The sequence below is a fragment of the Capra hircus genome, chromosome 7 (assembly GCF_001704415.2).
Source record: "Capra hircus breed San Clemente chromosome 7, ASM170441v1, whole genome shotgun sequence".
Taxonomy (NCBI): Eukaryota; Metazoa; Chordata; class Mammalia; order Artiodactyla; family Bovidae; genus Capra; species Capra hircus.
The window spans coordinates 85,949,543-85,969,958 of NC_030814.1; the positions used below are offsets into that span (position 1 = coordinate 85,949,543).

The 20,416-nt window shown below is 37.7% G+C and overlaps 1 protein-coding gene across 1 annotated transcript in view; it reads left to right on the top strand.

Annotated features, from left to right (window-relative positions):
- The window catches only part of ADAMTS19 (ADAM metallopeptidase with thrombospondin type 1 motif 19), a 263,593-nt gene that overhangs the window by 41,229 nt on the left and 201,948 nt on the right, over positions 1-20,416 (top strand). The window contains exon 3 of the mRNA XM_018050709.1: positions 13,851-14,016. Within this exon, the coding sequence (XP_017906198.1) occupies positions 13,851-14,016 (166 nt within the window). The remainder of the gene's footprint in view (positions 1-13,850; positions 14,017-20,416) is intronic.

The window sequence follows — 20,416 nt, forward strand, 5'->3', positions numbered from 1 at the left end:
AGGGCAAGCGCATCTTCAGAGTGAACCGAGTAAGAACTTATTCCTGTCTTTTCTTCAAAGCCTCTTCTAGAAACAGTTAATTCTGATTTTAAAAAGTCAACCGTACAAGCTCCTACTTTTCCTTTAACCTTCCTAGTCCTTCCTCCTCAGTGTCCTTTACTGATTGTTACTCTCCTCAGTGGTAGGATTCTCAGGTTTGGTCTTAAGCTCTCTACCGTTCTCCCTCTTTATTCTCTTTCTGGATAACATCACTCATCACCATGAAATGAAATACTATCTTTATGTTGGCAGTACACAGATGCATTTCTCTAGGTTAAAGGCTCTCTACAAAGCTGCATATATCATCTGTCTATTTTGATTCCTCTGCTAGGGTGTTTCACAGTTATATGAAACTTAAGACAGCCTCATCAGAAACTTTGATTATCTGCCCCCAAAATCTATTTCTTCTCAGTATTTGACATTTTTGTCTCAATTACAAACATTTATCTCCCTTTCTTGAGTACCTAAGACAGACACTCTGGAGTCATCTTTAGTTCTCTGTGTTATTGTCCCTCTATGCAACAACATTGGAAACCATTAACAGATTGAAGTGGTTGCTCTCTGGTTTGCATGTGGAACCACAGTTAGTCTCAAATGTGTTTACTTTGCGTCCACATTCTTAGTTTGGACACATGTGATGCTGTCTTGGTCTAGCCATCGTGATCTTACACTTGAGCTAGCATAACTGGCTTCAGACTGATCTCCCTCATTCAGCTCTTGTCACCCTGCAATCTGCTTTTCAAAGAACAAGAATGACTTTCTTCCAAATGTAACAGATTATGCCATGCACTGTCTGTTGCTTCCAGTTACACTTCAGATGCCATCTAAATGTGTCTTATGTTCTTCAGAGCTCTACATAAACCATGCCCTCCTAACCCAATCTGTTCTGTATTTGCTGCCACAATTATTTATCTGTGACTCCCACCACTGCTTCTGACTCCACATCACTTCTTTAACTGTGTTCTAGCATATCTATAGGTATTTCTCACATAGACTTTACACTGATGCCACCATTATTTATTGCTTTGGTCACTGCAGTGACTTCCCAACAAGAACCCTCCCAATTCAACCTCTCTTCAATTAAAATGTGATGTAAGCCATTCATGTACATCGTTTGAAAAGTCAATAAAGTTATAAAAATTACAGTGCAAAAAATACATTTTCTTGCTCCCTCCTTGACTTCTGTCCTTAAGGAGCAATTGCCTTTCTTTTAGTATTAACACTTACTTTGCTTTTATATTGCTAAGTAATAGAGTCGTATTGTTTATCCTTTATTTCTCATTTTTAAAATGTGATGTAAACACAACACACAAATATATATGGTTATAAATAATCATTTAAAATTGTACACTTTTATAAAACTCAAAGTTGATATATTGAGTTCCTCCTTCCTGTTTTCCAGAGTTATAGCCTTGGTAAATGGCCTCCTTCACCTAAAATACCACTGTTCTCTCAATTGCATTGTTTTCTATGGCTGGCTCCCTCAGTTCTTGCCTCAAATGTGATCTCCTTAGATAGGTTTTATTGGGGTACCCTCCCTGGCATCTTAACCTCTGCTATATTTCTTTCAGATCCCTGTTTGCTTTTTTAATGATCTTTTCCTACTTTAGAATATCTTACGTACATTTTTCTGAATAGTTCACTTTTTCCTGCCTTTTATGCACAATGTATAAGGTCTGTGAAGATAGAGATTAAATCTCTTTTCATCTTTGAATCCTCAGTGCCTTGCCTCTTGCCATATTGTGGAGATTCAGTCAGTACATTTATAATGAAAATTAAATAACCACCAGAAAAATGCAGCAAAACATAATAGCTTTTGGCTGGACTGGTTGATAAACTTAGAAGTAGATTTAAAACTGAATTTGCTCTCTTTTTCTCAGCTTGTTGTTTTCTTATTCTAAGAATGCATAGACACCCCAGTGGATTAATGAAAAAAATATAACTAACGAGAGATTATATTACAGTGAATGGAATATTAAAAAAAGTATATAGAAATCAAGTTTTTCTTGATATGAGCAAAAATTCTCCTATAAAATGAGAAAGTAACCATTATAATAACCAAAAAATCAATTAGTTTTGGATAGTGAAACATTAGGATGGGGTATTCATTTTCAGCTCTACCAGTTTTCACCACTTCCTTTTTGCTTCTTCAGCATAGAACAGCTTCTGTTTATTATCATTCTGTGATGTTGTTTATAATGACATTGCAATGTTGTTGATAAAAGGGACATTTTTGAAATTGTTCTTAAATCCATATTTCTGTCAAATGTTGGGGAGAAGTTAAAAGAAGGCAATGGTTTTCAAGAAAATAGAGAAAGCATTTTAAGAGTAAAATCTATTCTTCTTTAATGAAGTATAATTGTCATGTAGATAAAATAATACTGTTGACAGAGCATAACCCGGAAGGCCATCATGAGGTGCCCCGTAATAAAATGGGACAGGGTCTAAGAAAAGATAGGTGGCCTAAAAACAAAAGTAGAATTTTATCAGGGTTTATTTCTGAATGTGATCAAATAAGGGACGCTGCTATGGATCAATGCCCTGCGTCCCTTTCTAATTATAATTTCCCACGTATCACTTAGCTGCAGCCGCGCTAGTTTTGCCTTTCCTTAAAGTGTCTAAATTTGTTCCCATCTCAAGGATTTGTTTCTCTCTTTGCCTTGCATGCTCTTTCCCTTACATCTTGGCCTGACTATCTCTGATACGCTAGATTTCTGCTTAGATATCACCTCCCCTGAAAGGCCATCCCCACATCACTGTCTTACCCCTTTGTAACATTTGTCGCCTGAGCTCATATTATGCATATATAAGTGTTTATTGAATAAACAGGATTCAAGGAATATCATAGTAAAACGAGTAGGTGGCCTTTTGATTGTTCATATTTGTTTTTCTGGTCTTCTGGTGGTGTTTACTCTTGGGTTGTAAGAAGTCCCATGGTGAGTTTAGTCACAGAAAGTCTCTGGTAATTAAAAATATTTGTCCCATAATCATCAAACCATCCAAATTCATGTAAATTTCAAATTTATCTGAGATGCATGCTCTCCACATTCAGGCTTTCTGAGAGCTCGTCATTTGCAGTGAGGAATGGGGACATGGAGTTAGAGTCCTCATTCTCCCCCATGTAGAACTGTAATTTCTCCTGCTCAGCACGCTGGGTTCCTCTACATCCCCTGGGACTGAAGCTCTGAGGGGGAGGAGAATGGAGTCACAGATGGTGTGACTGAGCTTTATGATGGATGCTTAAGGTGGACACCCTCTTTCTCTGTCACAGTCCATAGTCATTGGTTCTTAGGAGGCTTTCCTCCTCAGAGCTGCCCCTGAGGCCCTGAGGGCAGGGGCTTACTTGTTCACTCTCTTGTTTCACTTACTTGTTCTTTGAGGAGAATTAGTTCATCTTTTCCGAATGGTCACTTTCAGCCCCTGCTTTCTTCTTTAGGTAGCTCGTGGGATACTTCCAAGCTATAGCGTCCCTTGGTTTTTGTTGTGAAATAGAACACAGACATAAATAAGTGCACACATCATCAATGTAAAGCTTATTAACAATGGAGAAATTGGAAGTGTAAGTTTGACCTGGTTGAACAAATAACACATTGTCTCCCCACTTGGGGTATGAATTGGTAATGGGCTTGTCAGTCTTGTTCACTGCTGTATAGCTCTGGCTGTTCAAAGTTCATTCATACTCATAAGCATTTTATTGAGTAGAGGGTTGAGTGAATGAATAGCTAATAAGATTGTGATATATTTAGAACATAAGTTACTATTCAGCAATAAAAACCAACTTATAAAGACTATGTAATACTATTGGGGTTTTGGTACGACATTATGGAAATACCTAAACAAACTTTTGGGCCAATCCAATATTAAATAAAATAGTTACTAAGCTTTCTTAGATGGGAAAATAAAGTAGAACATAAAACTTTAGCATATGTATACGTGTGTATAGGTATACACATGTGCGTCCACAGATACAGAGACACCTATGTGTATATGTTAATAGACCAGAAAGAAACATATACATACATATTAATATATATATATACACACTTCTGTCTGATGAAATTTGAGATGATTGTTTTCTTTTTTCAACTATATTTTTTTAAATATTCTGCTATTTAAAAGTTCTGATTTTTATGATCAGAAAACATTTTAAGAAAAAGAAAAGAGAATTGAGAGAAAGGAAGGAGGAAAGAAAAACAAAAACCTTGAACTGTTCTCCCAAATCTGCCGTGGGAGAGAGATTGAGTTTCCACCATTGGAGAAGACCTGGAGATGAAAACCTCCATGCACTCAGAAAGCCAATGTGCCTTTGGCAGCCCATGTGTCTGTCACATAAAACACCTCAAGATACAAGCTCAGAGCCTAATGTGGTATTTTTGTCTTCTGCTTTGTGAGGGATGGGGCCTGTCCTTGCTCTTTTTTCCTTTATTTTTAAATTGAAGGTTAATTGCTTTTACAGAATTTTGTTGTTTTCTGTCAAACATCAACATGAATCAGCCATAGGTGTACATATGTCCCCTCCCTCTTGAGCCTCCCTCCTTATCCCAACCTTCTAGGTTGATACAGTGCCTCTGTTTGAGTTCCCTGAGAGGTACAGCAAATTCCCATTGGCTATCTATTTTACTTATGGTAATGTAAGTCTCCATGTTACTTTCTCCATGCATCTCGCCTTCTCCTCTCCTCTCCCCATGTCCATAAGTCTGTTCTCTTTGTCTGTTTTTCCACTGCTGCCCTGCAAATAAAATTTTCAGTACCATTTTTCTAGATTCTGTATATGTGTGTTAGTATATGATACTTTCTCTTTCTGACTTACTTTACTCTGTATAATAAGCTCTAGGTTCATCTACCTCATTAGAACTGACTCAAATGTGTTTCTTTTTATGGCTGAGTAATATTCCATCATGTATATGTACCACAACTTCTTTATCCATGAGGCTTCCCTGATAGCTCAGTTGGTAAAGAATCCATCTGCAATGCAGGAGACCCTGATTCAATTCCTGGGTCGGGAAGATCCCCTGGTGAAGGGATAGGCTACTCACTCCAGTATTCTTGGGCTTCCCTTGTGACTCAGCTGGTAAAGAATCCCTCTGCAATGCGGGAGACCTGGGTTTGATCCCTGGGTTGGGAAGATCCCCTGGAGAAGGGAAATGCTACCCACTCCAGTATTCTGGCCTAGAGAATCCCATGGACTGTATGGAATTCCATCAGGTTGTAAAGAGACAGGACTGAGCAACTTTTAGTTTCACTTTCACTTTTCTTTATCCATTCATTTGTCGATGGACATCTAGGTTGCTTCCATGTCCTAGCTATTGTAAATAGCGCTGCAATGAACATTGGGGTACTTGTGTCTTTTTCAATTTTGGTTTCCTCAGGGTATATGCCTAGGAGTGGGATTGCTGGATCGTATGGTGGTTTTATTCTTAGTTTTTTAAGGAATCGCCATACTCTCTTCCACAGTGGCTGTACCAATTTACATTCCTACCAACAGTGCAAGAGGTTCCCTCTTCTTCACATCTCTTCAGCATTTATTGTTCGTAGACTTTTGATGATGACCAGTCTGATTGGGTGAGATGATACCGCATTGTAGTTTTGATTTGCATTTCTCTAATAATGAGCGATGTTGAGCATTTTTTCATGTGTTTGTTAGCCATCTGTATGTCTTCTCTGGAGAAATGTCTGTTTAGGTCTTTTCCCCACTTTTTCATTGGGCTGTTTGTTTTTCTGATACTGAGTTTTATGAACTGCTAGTATATTTTGGAAATTAAAGTGGGACCTAATTAAATGTAGAAGCTTTTGCACAGCAAAGGAAAGTAGAAACAAGGTGAAACCCTCAGAATGAGAGAAAATAATAACAAAGGAAACAACCGGCCTTGCTCTTGATATCAGATTTTGAACACCTACCATGTGTGAGATGTTGTGCCTGACATCAAATGTCAGTGCAGGTTTTTAAAAGACGAGAGTTATTTGGAACAACAATCCAAGCAGGTCTTGCCTTTTCAGATAGCCTCACAGAAGAGGCAGCACATGCTGCCAGCCAGGAGGTCTTTGCTTTGAACCCTGTCCTCATCATGCAGTCACGCACAGGAAGTCTTTTTGAAGCTTGGCTTTTTCAACTGCCAAATGGGTGACATCAACAGAGTTATCCCAAGCTGGCTGTTTGATTAAATGAAATAATGTACATAGAGCATCTGGCATACTGGCATGTTATTTTCTTCTATTCTTGTTTTCTTGTAAACATTTCAAAGTAATTTTGAAAAGGGAAGAGGAAAGGACTATATAGTGTTTTTTTTAGCCTGGCTACCTAGAAAAGTGTCATGTAGAGAAGTACAGACTTAAAGAGGAGGTGCTAGTTTTGGGGGGAATTATAATGCATCTAAAGTGAGATGAGGAGTAAGAGACAAGGAGAAAGGATCTTGAATAGAAGCGGTGGATCTGGAAGGAGGATTTGAGAGTCATTTCCCTGGGGACTTATAAATTCGCTGGAAGTGATAAATGCAGAGAAACAAGAACTGCCTTGTGGGTGAGGAAAAGGACCTGTTTAAGGAAACAGAAACAGTTGCTAGAGAAGAAGATAAGTGGAGCCATGGAATATTCTTGGAGGAGAAAGGTGGTCAAGGGTCAAATGCCCGAGGGAGGAGAATAAAAGGAAGGACACTGTGGGTGGCCTCAGAGCAGTTTTCCAGTCCAGCGGGGGAAGCGAGAATGCCGGTGGAAATATAAGGAGAATGTAGGTGGCGGGCAAATTCAGTGCTGTATTAAAATCAATTTGGAAATTGGGAGGCTTTGGCTTCTATCCTTGACATTCCCATGAACTCTCTGTGTGATTTTGGGCAAGTCATACAAGATTTCTAAGCCTTGGTTTTCTTGATTTTAAAAATCCAGATGGCCGGATGAGTCTAAGTTTCCTTCTACCATTGTTGTTTCACGATTCTTTTTGAAGCCCTTTGGCAGGGAGAGTAAATGGAATGATGTTAACAATGTGGTCACATGAAAACTTTTCCTAAAGATAAAACTTGGACATACAGGAAAGCAACACTGGAAATGCCAAGAGGGAAGAAGTCACATTGAAATTTTGCCTCAGAGGGAGTCACAGGTAGAGTGTGGCTCCGAGCAGCAAATGTATCTATTTTCTTTTCTCTCAAAAGTGAAGAATACATTGAATGAAGTTAACATTCTGTGAGCACCTGCTCTGTACCAGGCCCTGTGCATCGAAGGCATGGTGACGAGCACTGCGCCCCAGGCCCTCCCTGGAATAGCTCATGGTCTCATCAGACAGACATGCAAGCAGCGTTCAAAGGGGGCCTAAGTGCAAGAATGGAGAGGGTGGACAGAGGAGGTGGTGGTTACTTTGGAGAGGGGACAGGGTCAGCTTGAATTTGAAGAAATAATTTTCCACACCAACAGTGACTTTTCTGGGAAGAGAAACCAGCAAATGCAGTGTACTAAGATGTGACTGTGCAGCTAAGAGTTATTCTGAAATATGTTAAAATGTAAAGTTTGTTCACACAGTAAAATTTGTCTATAGTGGTTATATGTGAAATTTCAGTGGGCAGGCAAGAGTTCATCATGACTTAGATATAACTTCTGTATCTTCATTTGGAGTTGATCCTCGCAGTCATAAAGGAAGAACTGAAAAGATCGAGTCAGGAGAGTATTTTAGTATGATACGGTAAAAAGATAGATATGGGATCAGAAGTGTGTTTTCCTACAGATTTATGTGTTATGTATAGAAAGAGTTGTATATGACTGAAGCGACTGATCATGTATGCATAGAATACATAAAAGCTCGAAAAACTACTCCCACTTGCAATAATATTGAAAATGATGTTTCATTTGAATAAAGCATAAAAAAGAACTTACAGTATTTTAATTTATGTCAATCCCTATGTGATGCTTATGTTTTCAACTGTGTATTTTATTTACTTAATGAGATATATGCTATAACATTACCATACAAGAGAATATTTTAGAAAATATAGCCAGCTTATGTAGACTTCACATCATGTAGCATATAAGACATTTGTGTGAAATGTTGTTATAAGCAGTGTGCTGATGCCAGATCCCTTTCAGCAACTGCTGTTTAGAAGGCAAACACTTATGCTTCTTCCAGTAGCTCAGGGATTCTCTAATATACTTTACAGTCAGATAATAAACTAATCATCTTCAAACCTTCATTGACTTTCTTTTTCTGTCAAGAACTTTGTCATTTGATGTTTTCAATTTTATTGGTTCATCTTATTTTGGGGCTACATTTACCTGTTTCTCTACTCAAATCTTCCCTGATAGCTTCTCGGATAGCTCAGTTGGTAAAGAATCTGCCTGCAATGCAGGAGACCCTGGTTTGATTACTGGGTTGGGAATATTTCCTGGAGAAGGTAAAGGCTACCCACCTCAGTATTCTTGGGCTTTCCTTGTGGCTCAGCTGATAAAGAATCCACCTGCAATGCAGGAGACTTATGTTTGATTCCTGGGTTGGGAAGATTTCCTGGAGAAGATAAAAGCTACCCACTCCAGTATTCTGGCTTGGAGAATTCCATGGACTCTGTAGTCCATGGGGTTGCAGAGTTGGACACAACTGAGTGAGTTTCACTTTCACTTTCTACTCAAGTCAGACATCTTTTTTTTTAATATACTTTATTTGTTAAATTAATTTTTATTGGAGTACAGTTGTTTTACAATGTTGTGTGTTAGTTCTACAACTCAGCAAAATCAATCAGTTATATGTATACATATATCCCTTCTTAGAAAGGATACCTGATAAGTAGGAAGCCAGGCATCTTTTTAAACAAGTTTCCTGGATTTCGCATCTTCTTTGCCCTTCTGCTAATGCCTCTTCCCATAAGAAGTAACTTTTATCCAAATTCTACTATCCCTCCAGATAGCAGAGTCTTCACATAGCCTGAAATTATAATGGTCTACCACAGACAGTATTTACTTCTTGTGATGTGCTGTGTGTTTTTAAAAATAGGATATTATTAAAGATTCTTACCGTATGTAGTTTTAGCCCTCAGATATATACCTTCAACTAGTCAACTGAAAGTTCACGTAGAAAACTGAGGTCCTGGAAAATTTAAAAAAAAAATTCCAAAAAAAGGAGAATGGAAAAAATAAAAAGAGAACTTGAGGTAATTCTATTAGTAGTGCATCAGCTGCTTAAGTGAATAGGAATTAAGGTAGGGGAAGTGAAGTAGTTAACCTACTAAGAGTAGCAACTTTAAATTTTTAGTTATTTTTATTTATGCTTACAGTACTACTTTAGAATCTGTTCATCTATTTAATAGACTGTAGTTGATTTGAATTTGAACAACTGAAACATTTGCATTAGGTGAATTGGAGCAATGATATATAAAAATCCATGCACATTTGTCAGGTCAAATTACATGTTGTGATTAGGAATTGGTGGCCATGATAATACACTTATATGGAGATTAGTGTAAATGGCTGTTTTAAAAAACACAGGAGTATCTAAATGGAGAGATAGTAAAATTTCAGAACCAGTAAGACAAGAAACGGCTGGTAATTTATTTTCAAATAAGCAGTGGTCAGTTTGCAAAACACTGAAATGTTTGCTAAAATGTCAAATCAAGTAATAGCATTCAATACAATAGGAGAGGAGCCATTGTATGAGAAGATACACATAACGACAGATAAGGCAGTTAAATTTAACTAATTTCATTACCAAATGTTTGCGTGAAATGCCTCAACATTGTTCACATCATTTTGAAAAATCTAAGAAGAGGAATCTTGGAGAAAATACTTATATAGTTCACATTTATTTTGGAGAATGTATTATGCCATTTTAATGCACTACTAATTTTCTTTGCTTCTAAAATTAAACTTCGGGAGCAAACTGCGGGAGATAGTGAAGGACCTCAAAGGGAGGCCTGGTGTGTTGCAGTCTGTGGGGTCGCAGAGAGCAGGACATGATTTAGCAACTGAACAACAACAACAACAGAAATTAAAAGTACAGTGTTTGCTGAAGGGAATGCTGTCTAATTATGCATTATTAAGCGTCAATGTGTGTGTTAGTCGTTCAGTCGTGTCCGACTCTTTGCAACCCCGTGGACTGTAGCCTCCGCAGGGCTCCTCTGTCCGTGGAATTCTCCAGGCAAGAATACTGGAGTGGGTTGTCAATTCCTTTTCCATTTTCAAGCATAGGAGAACTTGTAAAGAGACTTCGATCTAGATTTATGTTCTTCCACGGCTTGTAAATTCACAGCACAGATAAGATGATCCGTTTTGTTATTGGAATAGGTCCCCTGTCCGTGGGGACATAGAAAACCTCATGACTTCCCTGCTTGACGGATGCCAACCCAAGCTAGAGAACTTCCTGTAGCGTAGGATAGTATTCTGATCTCAGATAGGAAGCCCTTGCCTGAAGAGAATCTGAATACTTGATGCTAACTATGCCCCAGAGTGAACTGAGTCTGGCACATGGGGTCAGACAGCAAATATATATTGAATGAATTAGTCATCATTTATAATTATTCCAAGGCTAGCCACTCCAATACTCTGGCCTGGAGATTTTCCTGGACTGTATATCCATGGGGTCGCAAAGAGTCAGACACGACTGAGCAACGTTCATTTTCACTGTAGTTATTCCAGCTTCCTTCATAGCTCAGTTGATTAAAAATCTACCTGCAATGCAGGAGAGCCGGTTCGATTCCTTGGTCGGGAAGATCCTCTGCAGAAGGAAATGGCAACCCACTCCAGTATTCTTGCCTGGAGAATCTCATGGACAGAGGAGCCTGGCAGACTATGGTCCATGGGGTTGCAAGAGTTGGACACGATTTAGCAACTAAACCACCACCACCATAATTATTCCAACAATTTTTTTTTTCAAAGTGACCTTCTTATTTTTAAAAATGTACATAGATAAAATCCTAACACAATAGGGAATTGTATGTCATGAAGAGTTTTCCAAATTGTATCTTTAAAAAAACACACATCTACTTGAAACAATATTTAATATGCTAATATGGTGATACAAGAATTGCCAAGAGTCGGACACGACTGAGTGACTTCACTTTTCTTTATGGTGATACAAAAATGAGTAAATTTTAAGTTTTTGGATTCTCGGAGCTCTTCAGTCCACTCATATGTTTGGCTGCTATATTTATATAATTATACTTATGAATAACGTAAAACATATGGCAAACATTTATTAAAAGGTTACCCAGCATCAGATTCTATGCTAGACCATAGAATTGGTCTAGCTGTTTAGTTAGTTGCTGTTTAGTCACTAAGTTGTGTCTGACTGTATTTGTGATGCCATGGACAGTACGCCCCGCCAGGTTCCTCTGTCCATGGAATTTTTCAGGCAAGAATACTGGAATGAGCTGCCATTCCTTTCTACAGGGGAACTTTGAAAAGTGACTGAACCCCCATCTCCTGCATTGGTAGATGGGCTCTTTACCACTGAGCCTCCTGGGAAGTCCTTATGATAGGAACATTACCTGTGCTTAAAGATGCTTTAAAAAAATCTCCCAAAGAACCCTGTGAAGCTATTGTATAAAGACACTGTACGTTTCTCATACTTACATGATAGTAATAGGTTATGAACCCAAATAATCTTAAGTCTAGAATCTGTTCTTGATGTTATTACATTTCATATGATAGTATGCAATTAAATTTTATAGGATTTGTTATTATAACTCTTCCCATGCTTATAACTTGTTGAAAGAATATATCAGATTACAAATTTATGATTTAGGGAAACTAAGCATCGTAGCAGTTATTATTTTAGTCATTAGCTACACTGTCTGTTTTATTTGTGGCTTTGGATACTGACTGAATCTCAGAATCACACTTATTCAAACAAGAGAGACATATTTCTGTGTTTTCATAATCTCAATTGATGATAATATGACACCACTTATCCCCAGTCCAACTTCCCTGGTGGTTCAGTTGGTAAAGGATCCGCCCGCGATGTGAGAGACTTGGATTCAATCCCTGGGTTGGGAAGATCCCCTGGAGGAAAGCATGGCGATCCACTCCAGTACTCTTGCCTGAAGAATCCCCATGGAGAGGAGCCTGGTGGGCTGCAGTCCGTGGGGCCGCAAAGAGTCGGACGTGACTGAGCGACTAAGCACACATTCTATCCTCAATCCATATGTAGATGTACTATATCTTTAATGATTATTATTTAAATTTAAAAACACTTGATATTCTCTCTTATTCCCATCAAACTTGACTCTAGGGAAAATTTTGTGTGTTTCATGTTTCTAATTAAAATAGAAGCTGATTTCATATTGGAGAGAATGAAAACATGGATGGAGAATAAAATAACTCATTGGAAGTTAAACTTAACAGAAATGTCCCAAATACATATATGCCTGATATGTTAAAAGACTCATTAGCATAGAAATTTTTTGCATTATTCCCACCCACAAGTGATGTATGCACGTGCATGTGTGTGAACAGGAGACGGAGAGGTAGAAACTGAGAAAGAGACAGGGAATGGAAGGAAGGAAGAGAGGCGGAGGGGTCACATAGAGGGGATGGAACTGCTGTTCCAGCAGTTAAGGCTTTTATTAGTGATACAAAGCTTCAATAAAGTGAAATTGGTAAGGAGTTTTAGAGTTTATTCTTCAGGTATCTTATAATGTCAGTTCTGTACAAAATAAAATGTGATAGCATATTGCCACTTAGTCTTTCCATATACAAGTTGCAGTATGCTTCAAACAAAATAAAAGGCCTTTTTTTCTTAAGAAAAGGTTTTAGCCTAAATTAAAAAAAAATATGCAATGTGGATCAATGACTATATCTGAAGAAATAATTATATTATAATGCTAATTATATGTGAAACAAAATGAACTGTATATAATTTTTATAAAATTAATATAAAATGGTATTTGAAAACTTTAATATTACCATATCATATATGAATAATGCAGGTTCTAGGGGATTATTTCTTCAAAATTGTTTACTAATGAGTTAACAGTACAAGTGATCAAGTATGCATTTTATATATTAATATATATTATAGTAGACTAAAATAATAAAAATTGGAAAGATCAAGTCATGTTTTCTTCCATGTAGAATAGTTTCCTAGTTATAACTTAACTCAATATCCTAAAATAGAAAGGGAAGAAATGACTAGGCATAGCTTTAATACGATAAAAGAATACTTATTTGTTATAAGTTCATCTTGCTGATCATAACTGAATTTCACAGTTTTTAGCCCCCTGTTCACAAGTGGCTAACTTTAAAATACAGTATTATATGAAATGAAACTTGTTTATGTAAGTGATACTTCCTTTTTCTGTAATTTATTGTTCAAGGGTTTTAAAAAATGTTTAAAAGAAGGCTTGAGAGTATTTTATATAATAACTGTAATGCTATATACCCTACATTTTTTGTGGTATAAATTATTTTATTAAATAATGATTGTCAAAAAGTTGGACTGTGTCATGTATGCAATTAAAAACTGTATTGCTCTTCTGTACATGCTGTGCATATAAGTGACCCCATGGGTCTCCCAAAGTGAGCCTTTAACATTCCAGAATTTTTACTCTGCATCTGTTGCTGGCATCTCGCCTCCCACCCACACAGGCTAAGACTAACTACATGAAGTTTATGCTAGTCCAGTAAAGTACCTAAAGATGAGTAATAAACTGGGAAGACAGTTACCTTATTAGTGGGGTTGCTAGAATAGCTGCAGTAGAAAAAAGTATGCATATACATGGAAGAAAATAAAGTGTGTGTGTGTGAGTGGGAGAACCTAGAAAGTAACTTAATTGAATAAGTTACTTAATTGAAACTAACTTATGAGCAGGTATTTCATATGCATCTTTCTATGTTATATATTCCAGATGGGATTTATACAGCTCAATGAGGACTTCATATTTATTGAACCACTCAATGATACAGTGGCCATAACGGGTCACCCACATCGTGTATATAGGCGGAAAAGGTCCATGGAGGAAAAAGTCACAGAGAAGTCTGTTCCTCACAGTCATTACTGTGGTGTTATTTCAGGTAATGCCTTCTCCTGAAAGGGTTTAATTAACTATGCAATGTGAGATGAATCCTGGAATAGATCCTCCTTCCCTCCCTCCCTTCTTCCCTCCATGCCACTCTCCCACCCCGCGTTTTCTTTTTTCCTTGCCTTCCTACCTTCCCCATCCTTCCCTCTCTTTGTGTCTATCCATCTGTCCACAGCTTTATCTTTTTTTTTTTTTAATGTGGAATCTCCCTTGGTTAATGACAATTACATATATTTTTTTAACTTGTTTTCTATGAAGTAATATATTTTAATATAAAAATAGAAGAACTTCAGATATTAATACATTGCATGCTCTATATCCCTCTTGAGTTGTGAAGTGTTCCTCATGGGATTCTGTTCACTGAACTGGAATAGAAATGACACTGAGAGAACTCCAGATCCCCTGAAACTGAATACTATGAGCTCATGGTCTTATTTTAGTTTACTTCTATGTGAACATCATAGAAATCTCTGTCCTTTGACCAGAAGCATCTTCCACTTTCTTCTTTTTCTGTTTGATTCAAGTAAAAATCATCTTGATTGTTAATATTAATAGAGGAATAGGAAGAAGAGTCATGATTTACTTCTTGAATTTTATTCTCAGTATCAGAATATCTTAAATTTTAAAGTTTTAAGTGGCTCACAAACATTTCCAACCATCAAATCCTAGTCTCTGTGTGTCTGCCAATTTTTCACAGAAATAAAATGGGGTTGCTGTTTGGTACACTTCCTTATTACTTCCTTTGGCAGAGATATGTGGCATTAGCAAGAAGGTTAAGGAAAAATGAACGATTTCTATTACATAAATAGGACCTAAAAGTCATAGCCAACATTCAGCAGTTTCCCTAGTAAAAATGTTTGGACATCTAATCCAGACATCTCTGAATATTCACTGATATGAGAAATAGTTCCATTTAGAATCTGAGGAAATATGAATTTATTGAAGAATATTTGGTATAAAGACTTTAAAATTGACTTGGAGATTTAGAATTAGGTATTAGTGTATTTAGTGCCAAGAGAGCAACTTGAAAATTGGTTGTGGTATTTTAGGTTGATTTAGGTATATAAATTGTGATAATAAGTAACATTTTCAGAGGCCTTGGCATGTTCATATCATCAGTTGTCTAGGAGGATCAGATTCAGACAGGATTTCAGTATGTTTCTGTTTAGAAATACAATCTCAAATTAATCTCTGATCTCTGTTTTCTTTTGCGAAAGCTCATGGTATCAGTCTATATGAGAATTATCTTCAGAAGTGGTTAAGTGAATCTACCTCTGTGTCACATTATTCAAAGCACATTATCAAGTCAATTTAAGTAAGACACACCCCTCTTCTCTATTCTAACAAATATAGACACACTGGAGATAAAAAACAGCTGGACAAAAGTCATAATCTGAAAAAACAAAAGAAAAGTTTTTATATCGTGAGACAATAACAGCAACAATTGGATATAGTCCATTTAAGGAGATTGCCTTGTATGAGTTACACTGAAAATCTGCACTATGCAACTTTTGAATCATAGTAAGTTCCAGCTGTTCTAATTACTCATGTGTACAGATGACATAAAGTAGGCTTTATATTGCAGTATGTTTGGAGGAAAGGTTTCTAGAGAATTCTTTTTTTTTTGATAGGTTTTATAAAGCATAAATACATGGTTCATATTTGACAGACCTTGTCGATAGACTTTCTAATTTTTTAAAGACATGACTGTTATATCTTAATTAACCTGTTTGGATCAAGCACTTGCATGCAAGGATTGCAAAGCTGTTTTCTAAGTGCTCTTACCTATCTTCAGTGTTTTTTAAGGGAAATTTAAAAATCATTTTAAAATTAGCAATCTATGAAATAAAATATCCATTTACTTATACTGATATGTCTAATTGTAGTTCTTCCCTTCTTATTTCAGGATAATATATTAGCATATTAAAGAACATTCAGATTTGGATAATGTTGCAGCAATTGCCTTTGCACAATGGAATCATAAAATTTACTTGTATTCAACTTGGTTTTTGCCAATCCCCCTTCATCATGTTAATGTTTTAAATGTATTGTGTTTATATGTAATGATTATGTAAATGCTGTTTTCTAAACACATACCCTCAAAGTTTAGGATGACTTTGTCCTGTTCTTTTATTAAGATATAACATAGAAGAAAGAAAGGTACAGGAGATTAAGAGTCAGAGATACCAGGTTCAAGGCCTAGCTTCAGTCTCACTCTAGCTAGATACTCTTCTTCACTTCCCTTGAATTTTTGAACCTTAAAATTCTTTATTTGTAACATAGGAGAACCAGTCACATCACAGCAATGACAAAGAGCTAAATGACACAGCTCTTAATCTCACAAGGTGGACCAATGTATTGTTTTGCACAAACTGGTAAATGAGTAATTAGGCTATCTATAATAAGTTCAGTTCAGTTCAGTCGCTCAGTCATGTCCGACTCTTTGCGACCTCATGAACCGCAGCACACCAGGCCTCCCTGTCCATCACCAACTCCCAGAGTCCACCCAAACCCATGTCCATTGAGTCGGTGATGCCATACAGCAGTCTCATCCTTTGTTGTCCCCTTCTCCTTCTGCCCTCAATCTTTCCCAGCATCAGGGTCTTTTCAAATGAATCAGCTCTTTGCATCAGGTAGCCAAAGTATTGGAGTTTCAGCTTCACCATCAGTCCTTCCAATGAACACCCAGGACTGATGTCCTTTAGGATGGACTAGATGGATCTCCTTGCAGTCCAAGGGACGCTCAAGAGTCTTCTCCACCACCACAGTTCAAAAGCATCAATTCTTTGGTGCTCAGCTTTCTTTATAGTATAGCTCTCACATCCATACATGACCACTGGAAAAACCATAGCCTTGACTAGACAGACCTTTGCTCTTCAAGTAATGTCTCTGCTTTTGAATAGGCTATCTAGGTTGGTCATAACTTTCCTTCCAAGAAATAAGCATCTTTTAATTTCATGGCTGCAATCACCATCTGCAGTGATTTTGAAGCCCAGAAAAATAAAGTCAGCCATTGTTTCCACTGTTTCCCCATCTATTTGCCATGAAGTAATGGGACTGGATGCCATGATCTTCATTTTCTGAATGTTGAGCTTTAAGCCAACTTTTCCCCTCTCCTCTTTCACTTTCATCAACAGGCTCTTTAGTTCCTCTTCACTTTCTGCCATAAGGGTGATGTCATCTGCATATCTGAGGTTATTGCTATTTCTCCCAGCAGTCTTGATTCCAGCTTGTGCTACCTCTAGCGTAGCATTTCTCATGATGTACTCTGCATAGAAGTTAAATAAGCAGGGTGACAATATACAGCCTTGACGCACTCCTTTTCCTATTTGGAACCAGTCTGTTTTCCATGTCCAGTTCTAACTGTTGCTTCCTGACTTGAATACAGGTTTCTCAAGAGGCAGGTCAGGTGGTCTGGTATTCTCATCTCTTTCAGAACTTTCCACAGTTTATTGTGATCCATACAGTCAAAGGCTTTGGCATAGTCAAGAAAGCAGAAATAGATGCTTTTCTGGAATTCTCTTGCTTTTTCGATGATCCATCAGATGTTGGCAATTTGACCTCTGATTCCTTTGCCTTTTCTAAAGAAAGCTTGGACATCTGGAAGTTCATGGTTCATGTATTGCTGAAGCCTGGCTTGGAGAATTTTGAGCATTACTTTACTAGCATGTGAGATGAGTGCAATTATGGGGTAGTTTGAGCATTCTTTGACATTGCCTTTCTTTGGGATTAGAATGAAAACTGAGCTTTTCCAGTCCTGTGGCCACTGCTGAGTTTTCCAAATTTGCTGGCATATTGAGTGCAGCAGTTTCACGGCATTATCTTTCAGGATTTGAAACAGCTCAACTGGAATTCCACTAGCTTTGTTCATAGTGATGCTTTCTAAGGCCCCCTTGACTTCACATTCCAGGATGTCTGGCTCTAGGTGAGTGATCACAGCATCGTGATTATCTGGGCTGTAAAGATATTTTTTGTACAGTTCTTCTGTATATTCTTGCCACCTCTTCTTAATATCTTCTGCTCCTGTTAGGTCCATACCATTTCTGTCCTTTATCGAGCCCATCTTTGCATGAAATGTTCCCTTGGTATCTCTAATTTTCTTGAAAAGATCTCTAGTCTTTCCTATTCTATTGTTTTCCTCTATTTCTTTGTATTGATCACTGAGGAAGGCATTCTTATCTCTCCTTGCTATTCTTTGGAACTCTGCATTCAGATGCTTGTATCTTTCCTTTTCTCCTTTGCTTTTCACTTCTCTTCTTTTCACAGCTATTTGTAAGGCCTCCTCAGGGAGCCATTTTGCTTTTTTGAATTTCTGTTTCTTGGGGATGGTCTTGATTCCTGTCTCCTGTACAATGTCATGAACCTCCATCCATAGTTCATCAGGCACTCTGTCTGTCAGATCTAGGCCCTTAAATCTATTTCTCACTTCCACTGTATAATCATAAGGGATTTGATTTAGGTCATACCTGAATGGTCTAGTGATTTTCTCCACTCTCTGTAATTTTAGTCTGTATTTGGCAATAAGGAGTTCACGATCTGAACCACAGTCAGCTCCTGGTCTTGTTTTGGCTGACTGTATAGAGCTTCTCCATCTTTGGCTGCAAAGAATGTAATCAATCTGATTTTGGTGTCGACCATCTGGTGATGTCCATGTGTAGAGTCTTCTCTTGTGTTGTTGTAAGAGGGTGTTTGCTATGACCAGTGTGTTCTCTTGGCAGAACTCTATTAGCCTTTCCCCTGCTTCATTCTGTACTCCAGGGTCAAATTTGCCTGTTACTCCAGGTGTTTTTTTTTTGACTTCCTACTTTTGCATTCCAGCGTCCTATAATGAAAAGGACATCTTTTTCGGGTGTTATTTCTAGAACGTCTTGTAGGTCTTCTATAATAAGAACCATGACCAACTCGCTACCCAAGAGTCTAAGCTTCTGTTATTGGGGAGGAGGGTGGGGTGAATGTCAAATATCAAGTAAAACTTATCCAGACCACAGGGAAGAAAGGGAACAGAGTATGCAGGTTAAGAAAATGAACTTTAGAGTCAGACTGTTTGTGCTCACATCTTATGCTGCTACTTCCTACTTGTGGAGCTCTAGAAAACTTCCTTGCTTTCTCCAAAGCTTCATTTACAATATACAATATGAATGGAGTGGTACCCGAACCTTAGGGCTCTTGCCGTAATTAAATGAGATTATGTGTAAAATGAAAAACATTTGTGAAAAATAGTGGATGTTGTTAGATGGGGAAAGAACATCTTGGGGAGAAGGAACAATAAATACAAAACCACAAGGGCAGAAGAAATCACCTACTAGGAGAGCTGAAGCCATGTCTGCAGTGTGACAGGAGGTTCAAGCCTGGAAAAGTAGTCACAGATGAGATAACGAGGGGCCTTGAGTACTGTGGTAAGAAAGACTTCATCTGGAAGGCAAAATGTGGTCTTTCAAGACTGTAAACAGGCCAGTGGCATTATCCATCAGTATTTATAAACTTGTAACTATGTCTAGGACTCTGTGCTAACAAGAAAGATTTATAGAATTGAAGAAGACCAATCTATTTGATCAGGATAACAGAGATCATATCTATTCTTAGAGCTAACTAACCCAGCCACTACCAACCGATATAGTTTCCATATGCCAGGCATGACATTGTGGAGATGATCGTCATTGTGTGGAGGGTATTATGGGGAGCACATAGGGTCCACCTGTATATCCTCATTTACAGATCTCTTCTTGAACTGGGAGTGTATGGTATCAACTCTGTTGTTTTTATGCATGCATCTGGGTAGAAAATGATCTCAAGGATTGAAGAGATGAAGAATCAGCTCAGCATGCTTGATATAGACAATGAAGACATTCAAGGAAGCCACTTAGTAAAAAGATGACTTCAACATGCATGATTTTCACACACAGTGGCTAACTCATATGATGGAGTCAGAGAGTCATGATATTGAGATTCTTAAGAAACCTAAAATGTTCCAAATAGCCTGTTTAAATTAACACACAAATAAGGATGCAGTACACTGACAGTTTGGGGCCAATACAGCTGTCATTAGTTGGGGCAATAAAGGTAACAAAAGCTTTACTGTCTCTCCCTTACATGGTCCCTTAATCACTCTTGATGTGATTGAAAAGCACCAAATGTTATTTTTTCTTTCATCTCTGTCTCCTCCATGGGCATGTCTTCTTCCATATATATACCCTCTAAATGTAGGCATTTCCCAAAACTTCCTCCTTTTCTTTCTACATCTCATGCCACAGGCTTCTCTGGACTGATAGAGTCCAAATCCATGGGTTCATCTTTACTGACACATTGTTTTGTTCCAAACTATACCTCCATTTTAATCTCTCTCCTGACAGTCAGGTGTTTAAGAAACTCCTACTCTGATGTCTCTCAGGCAC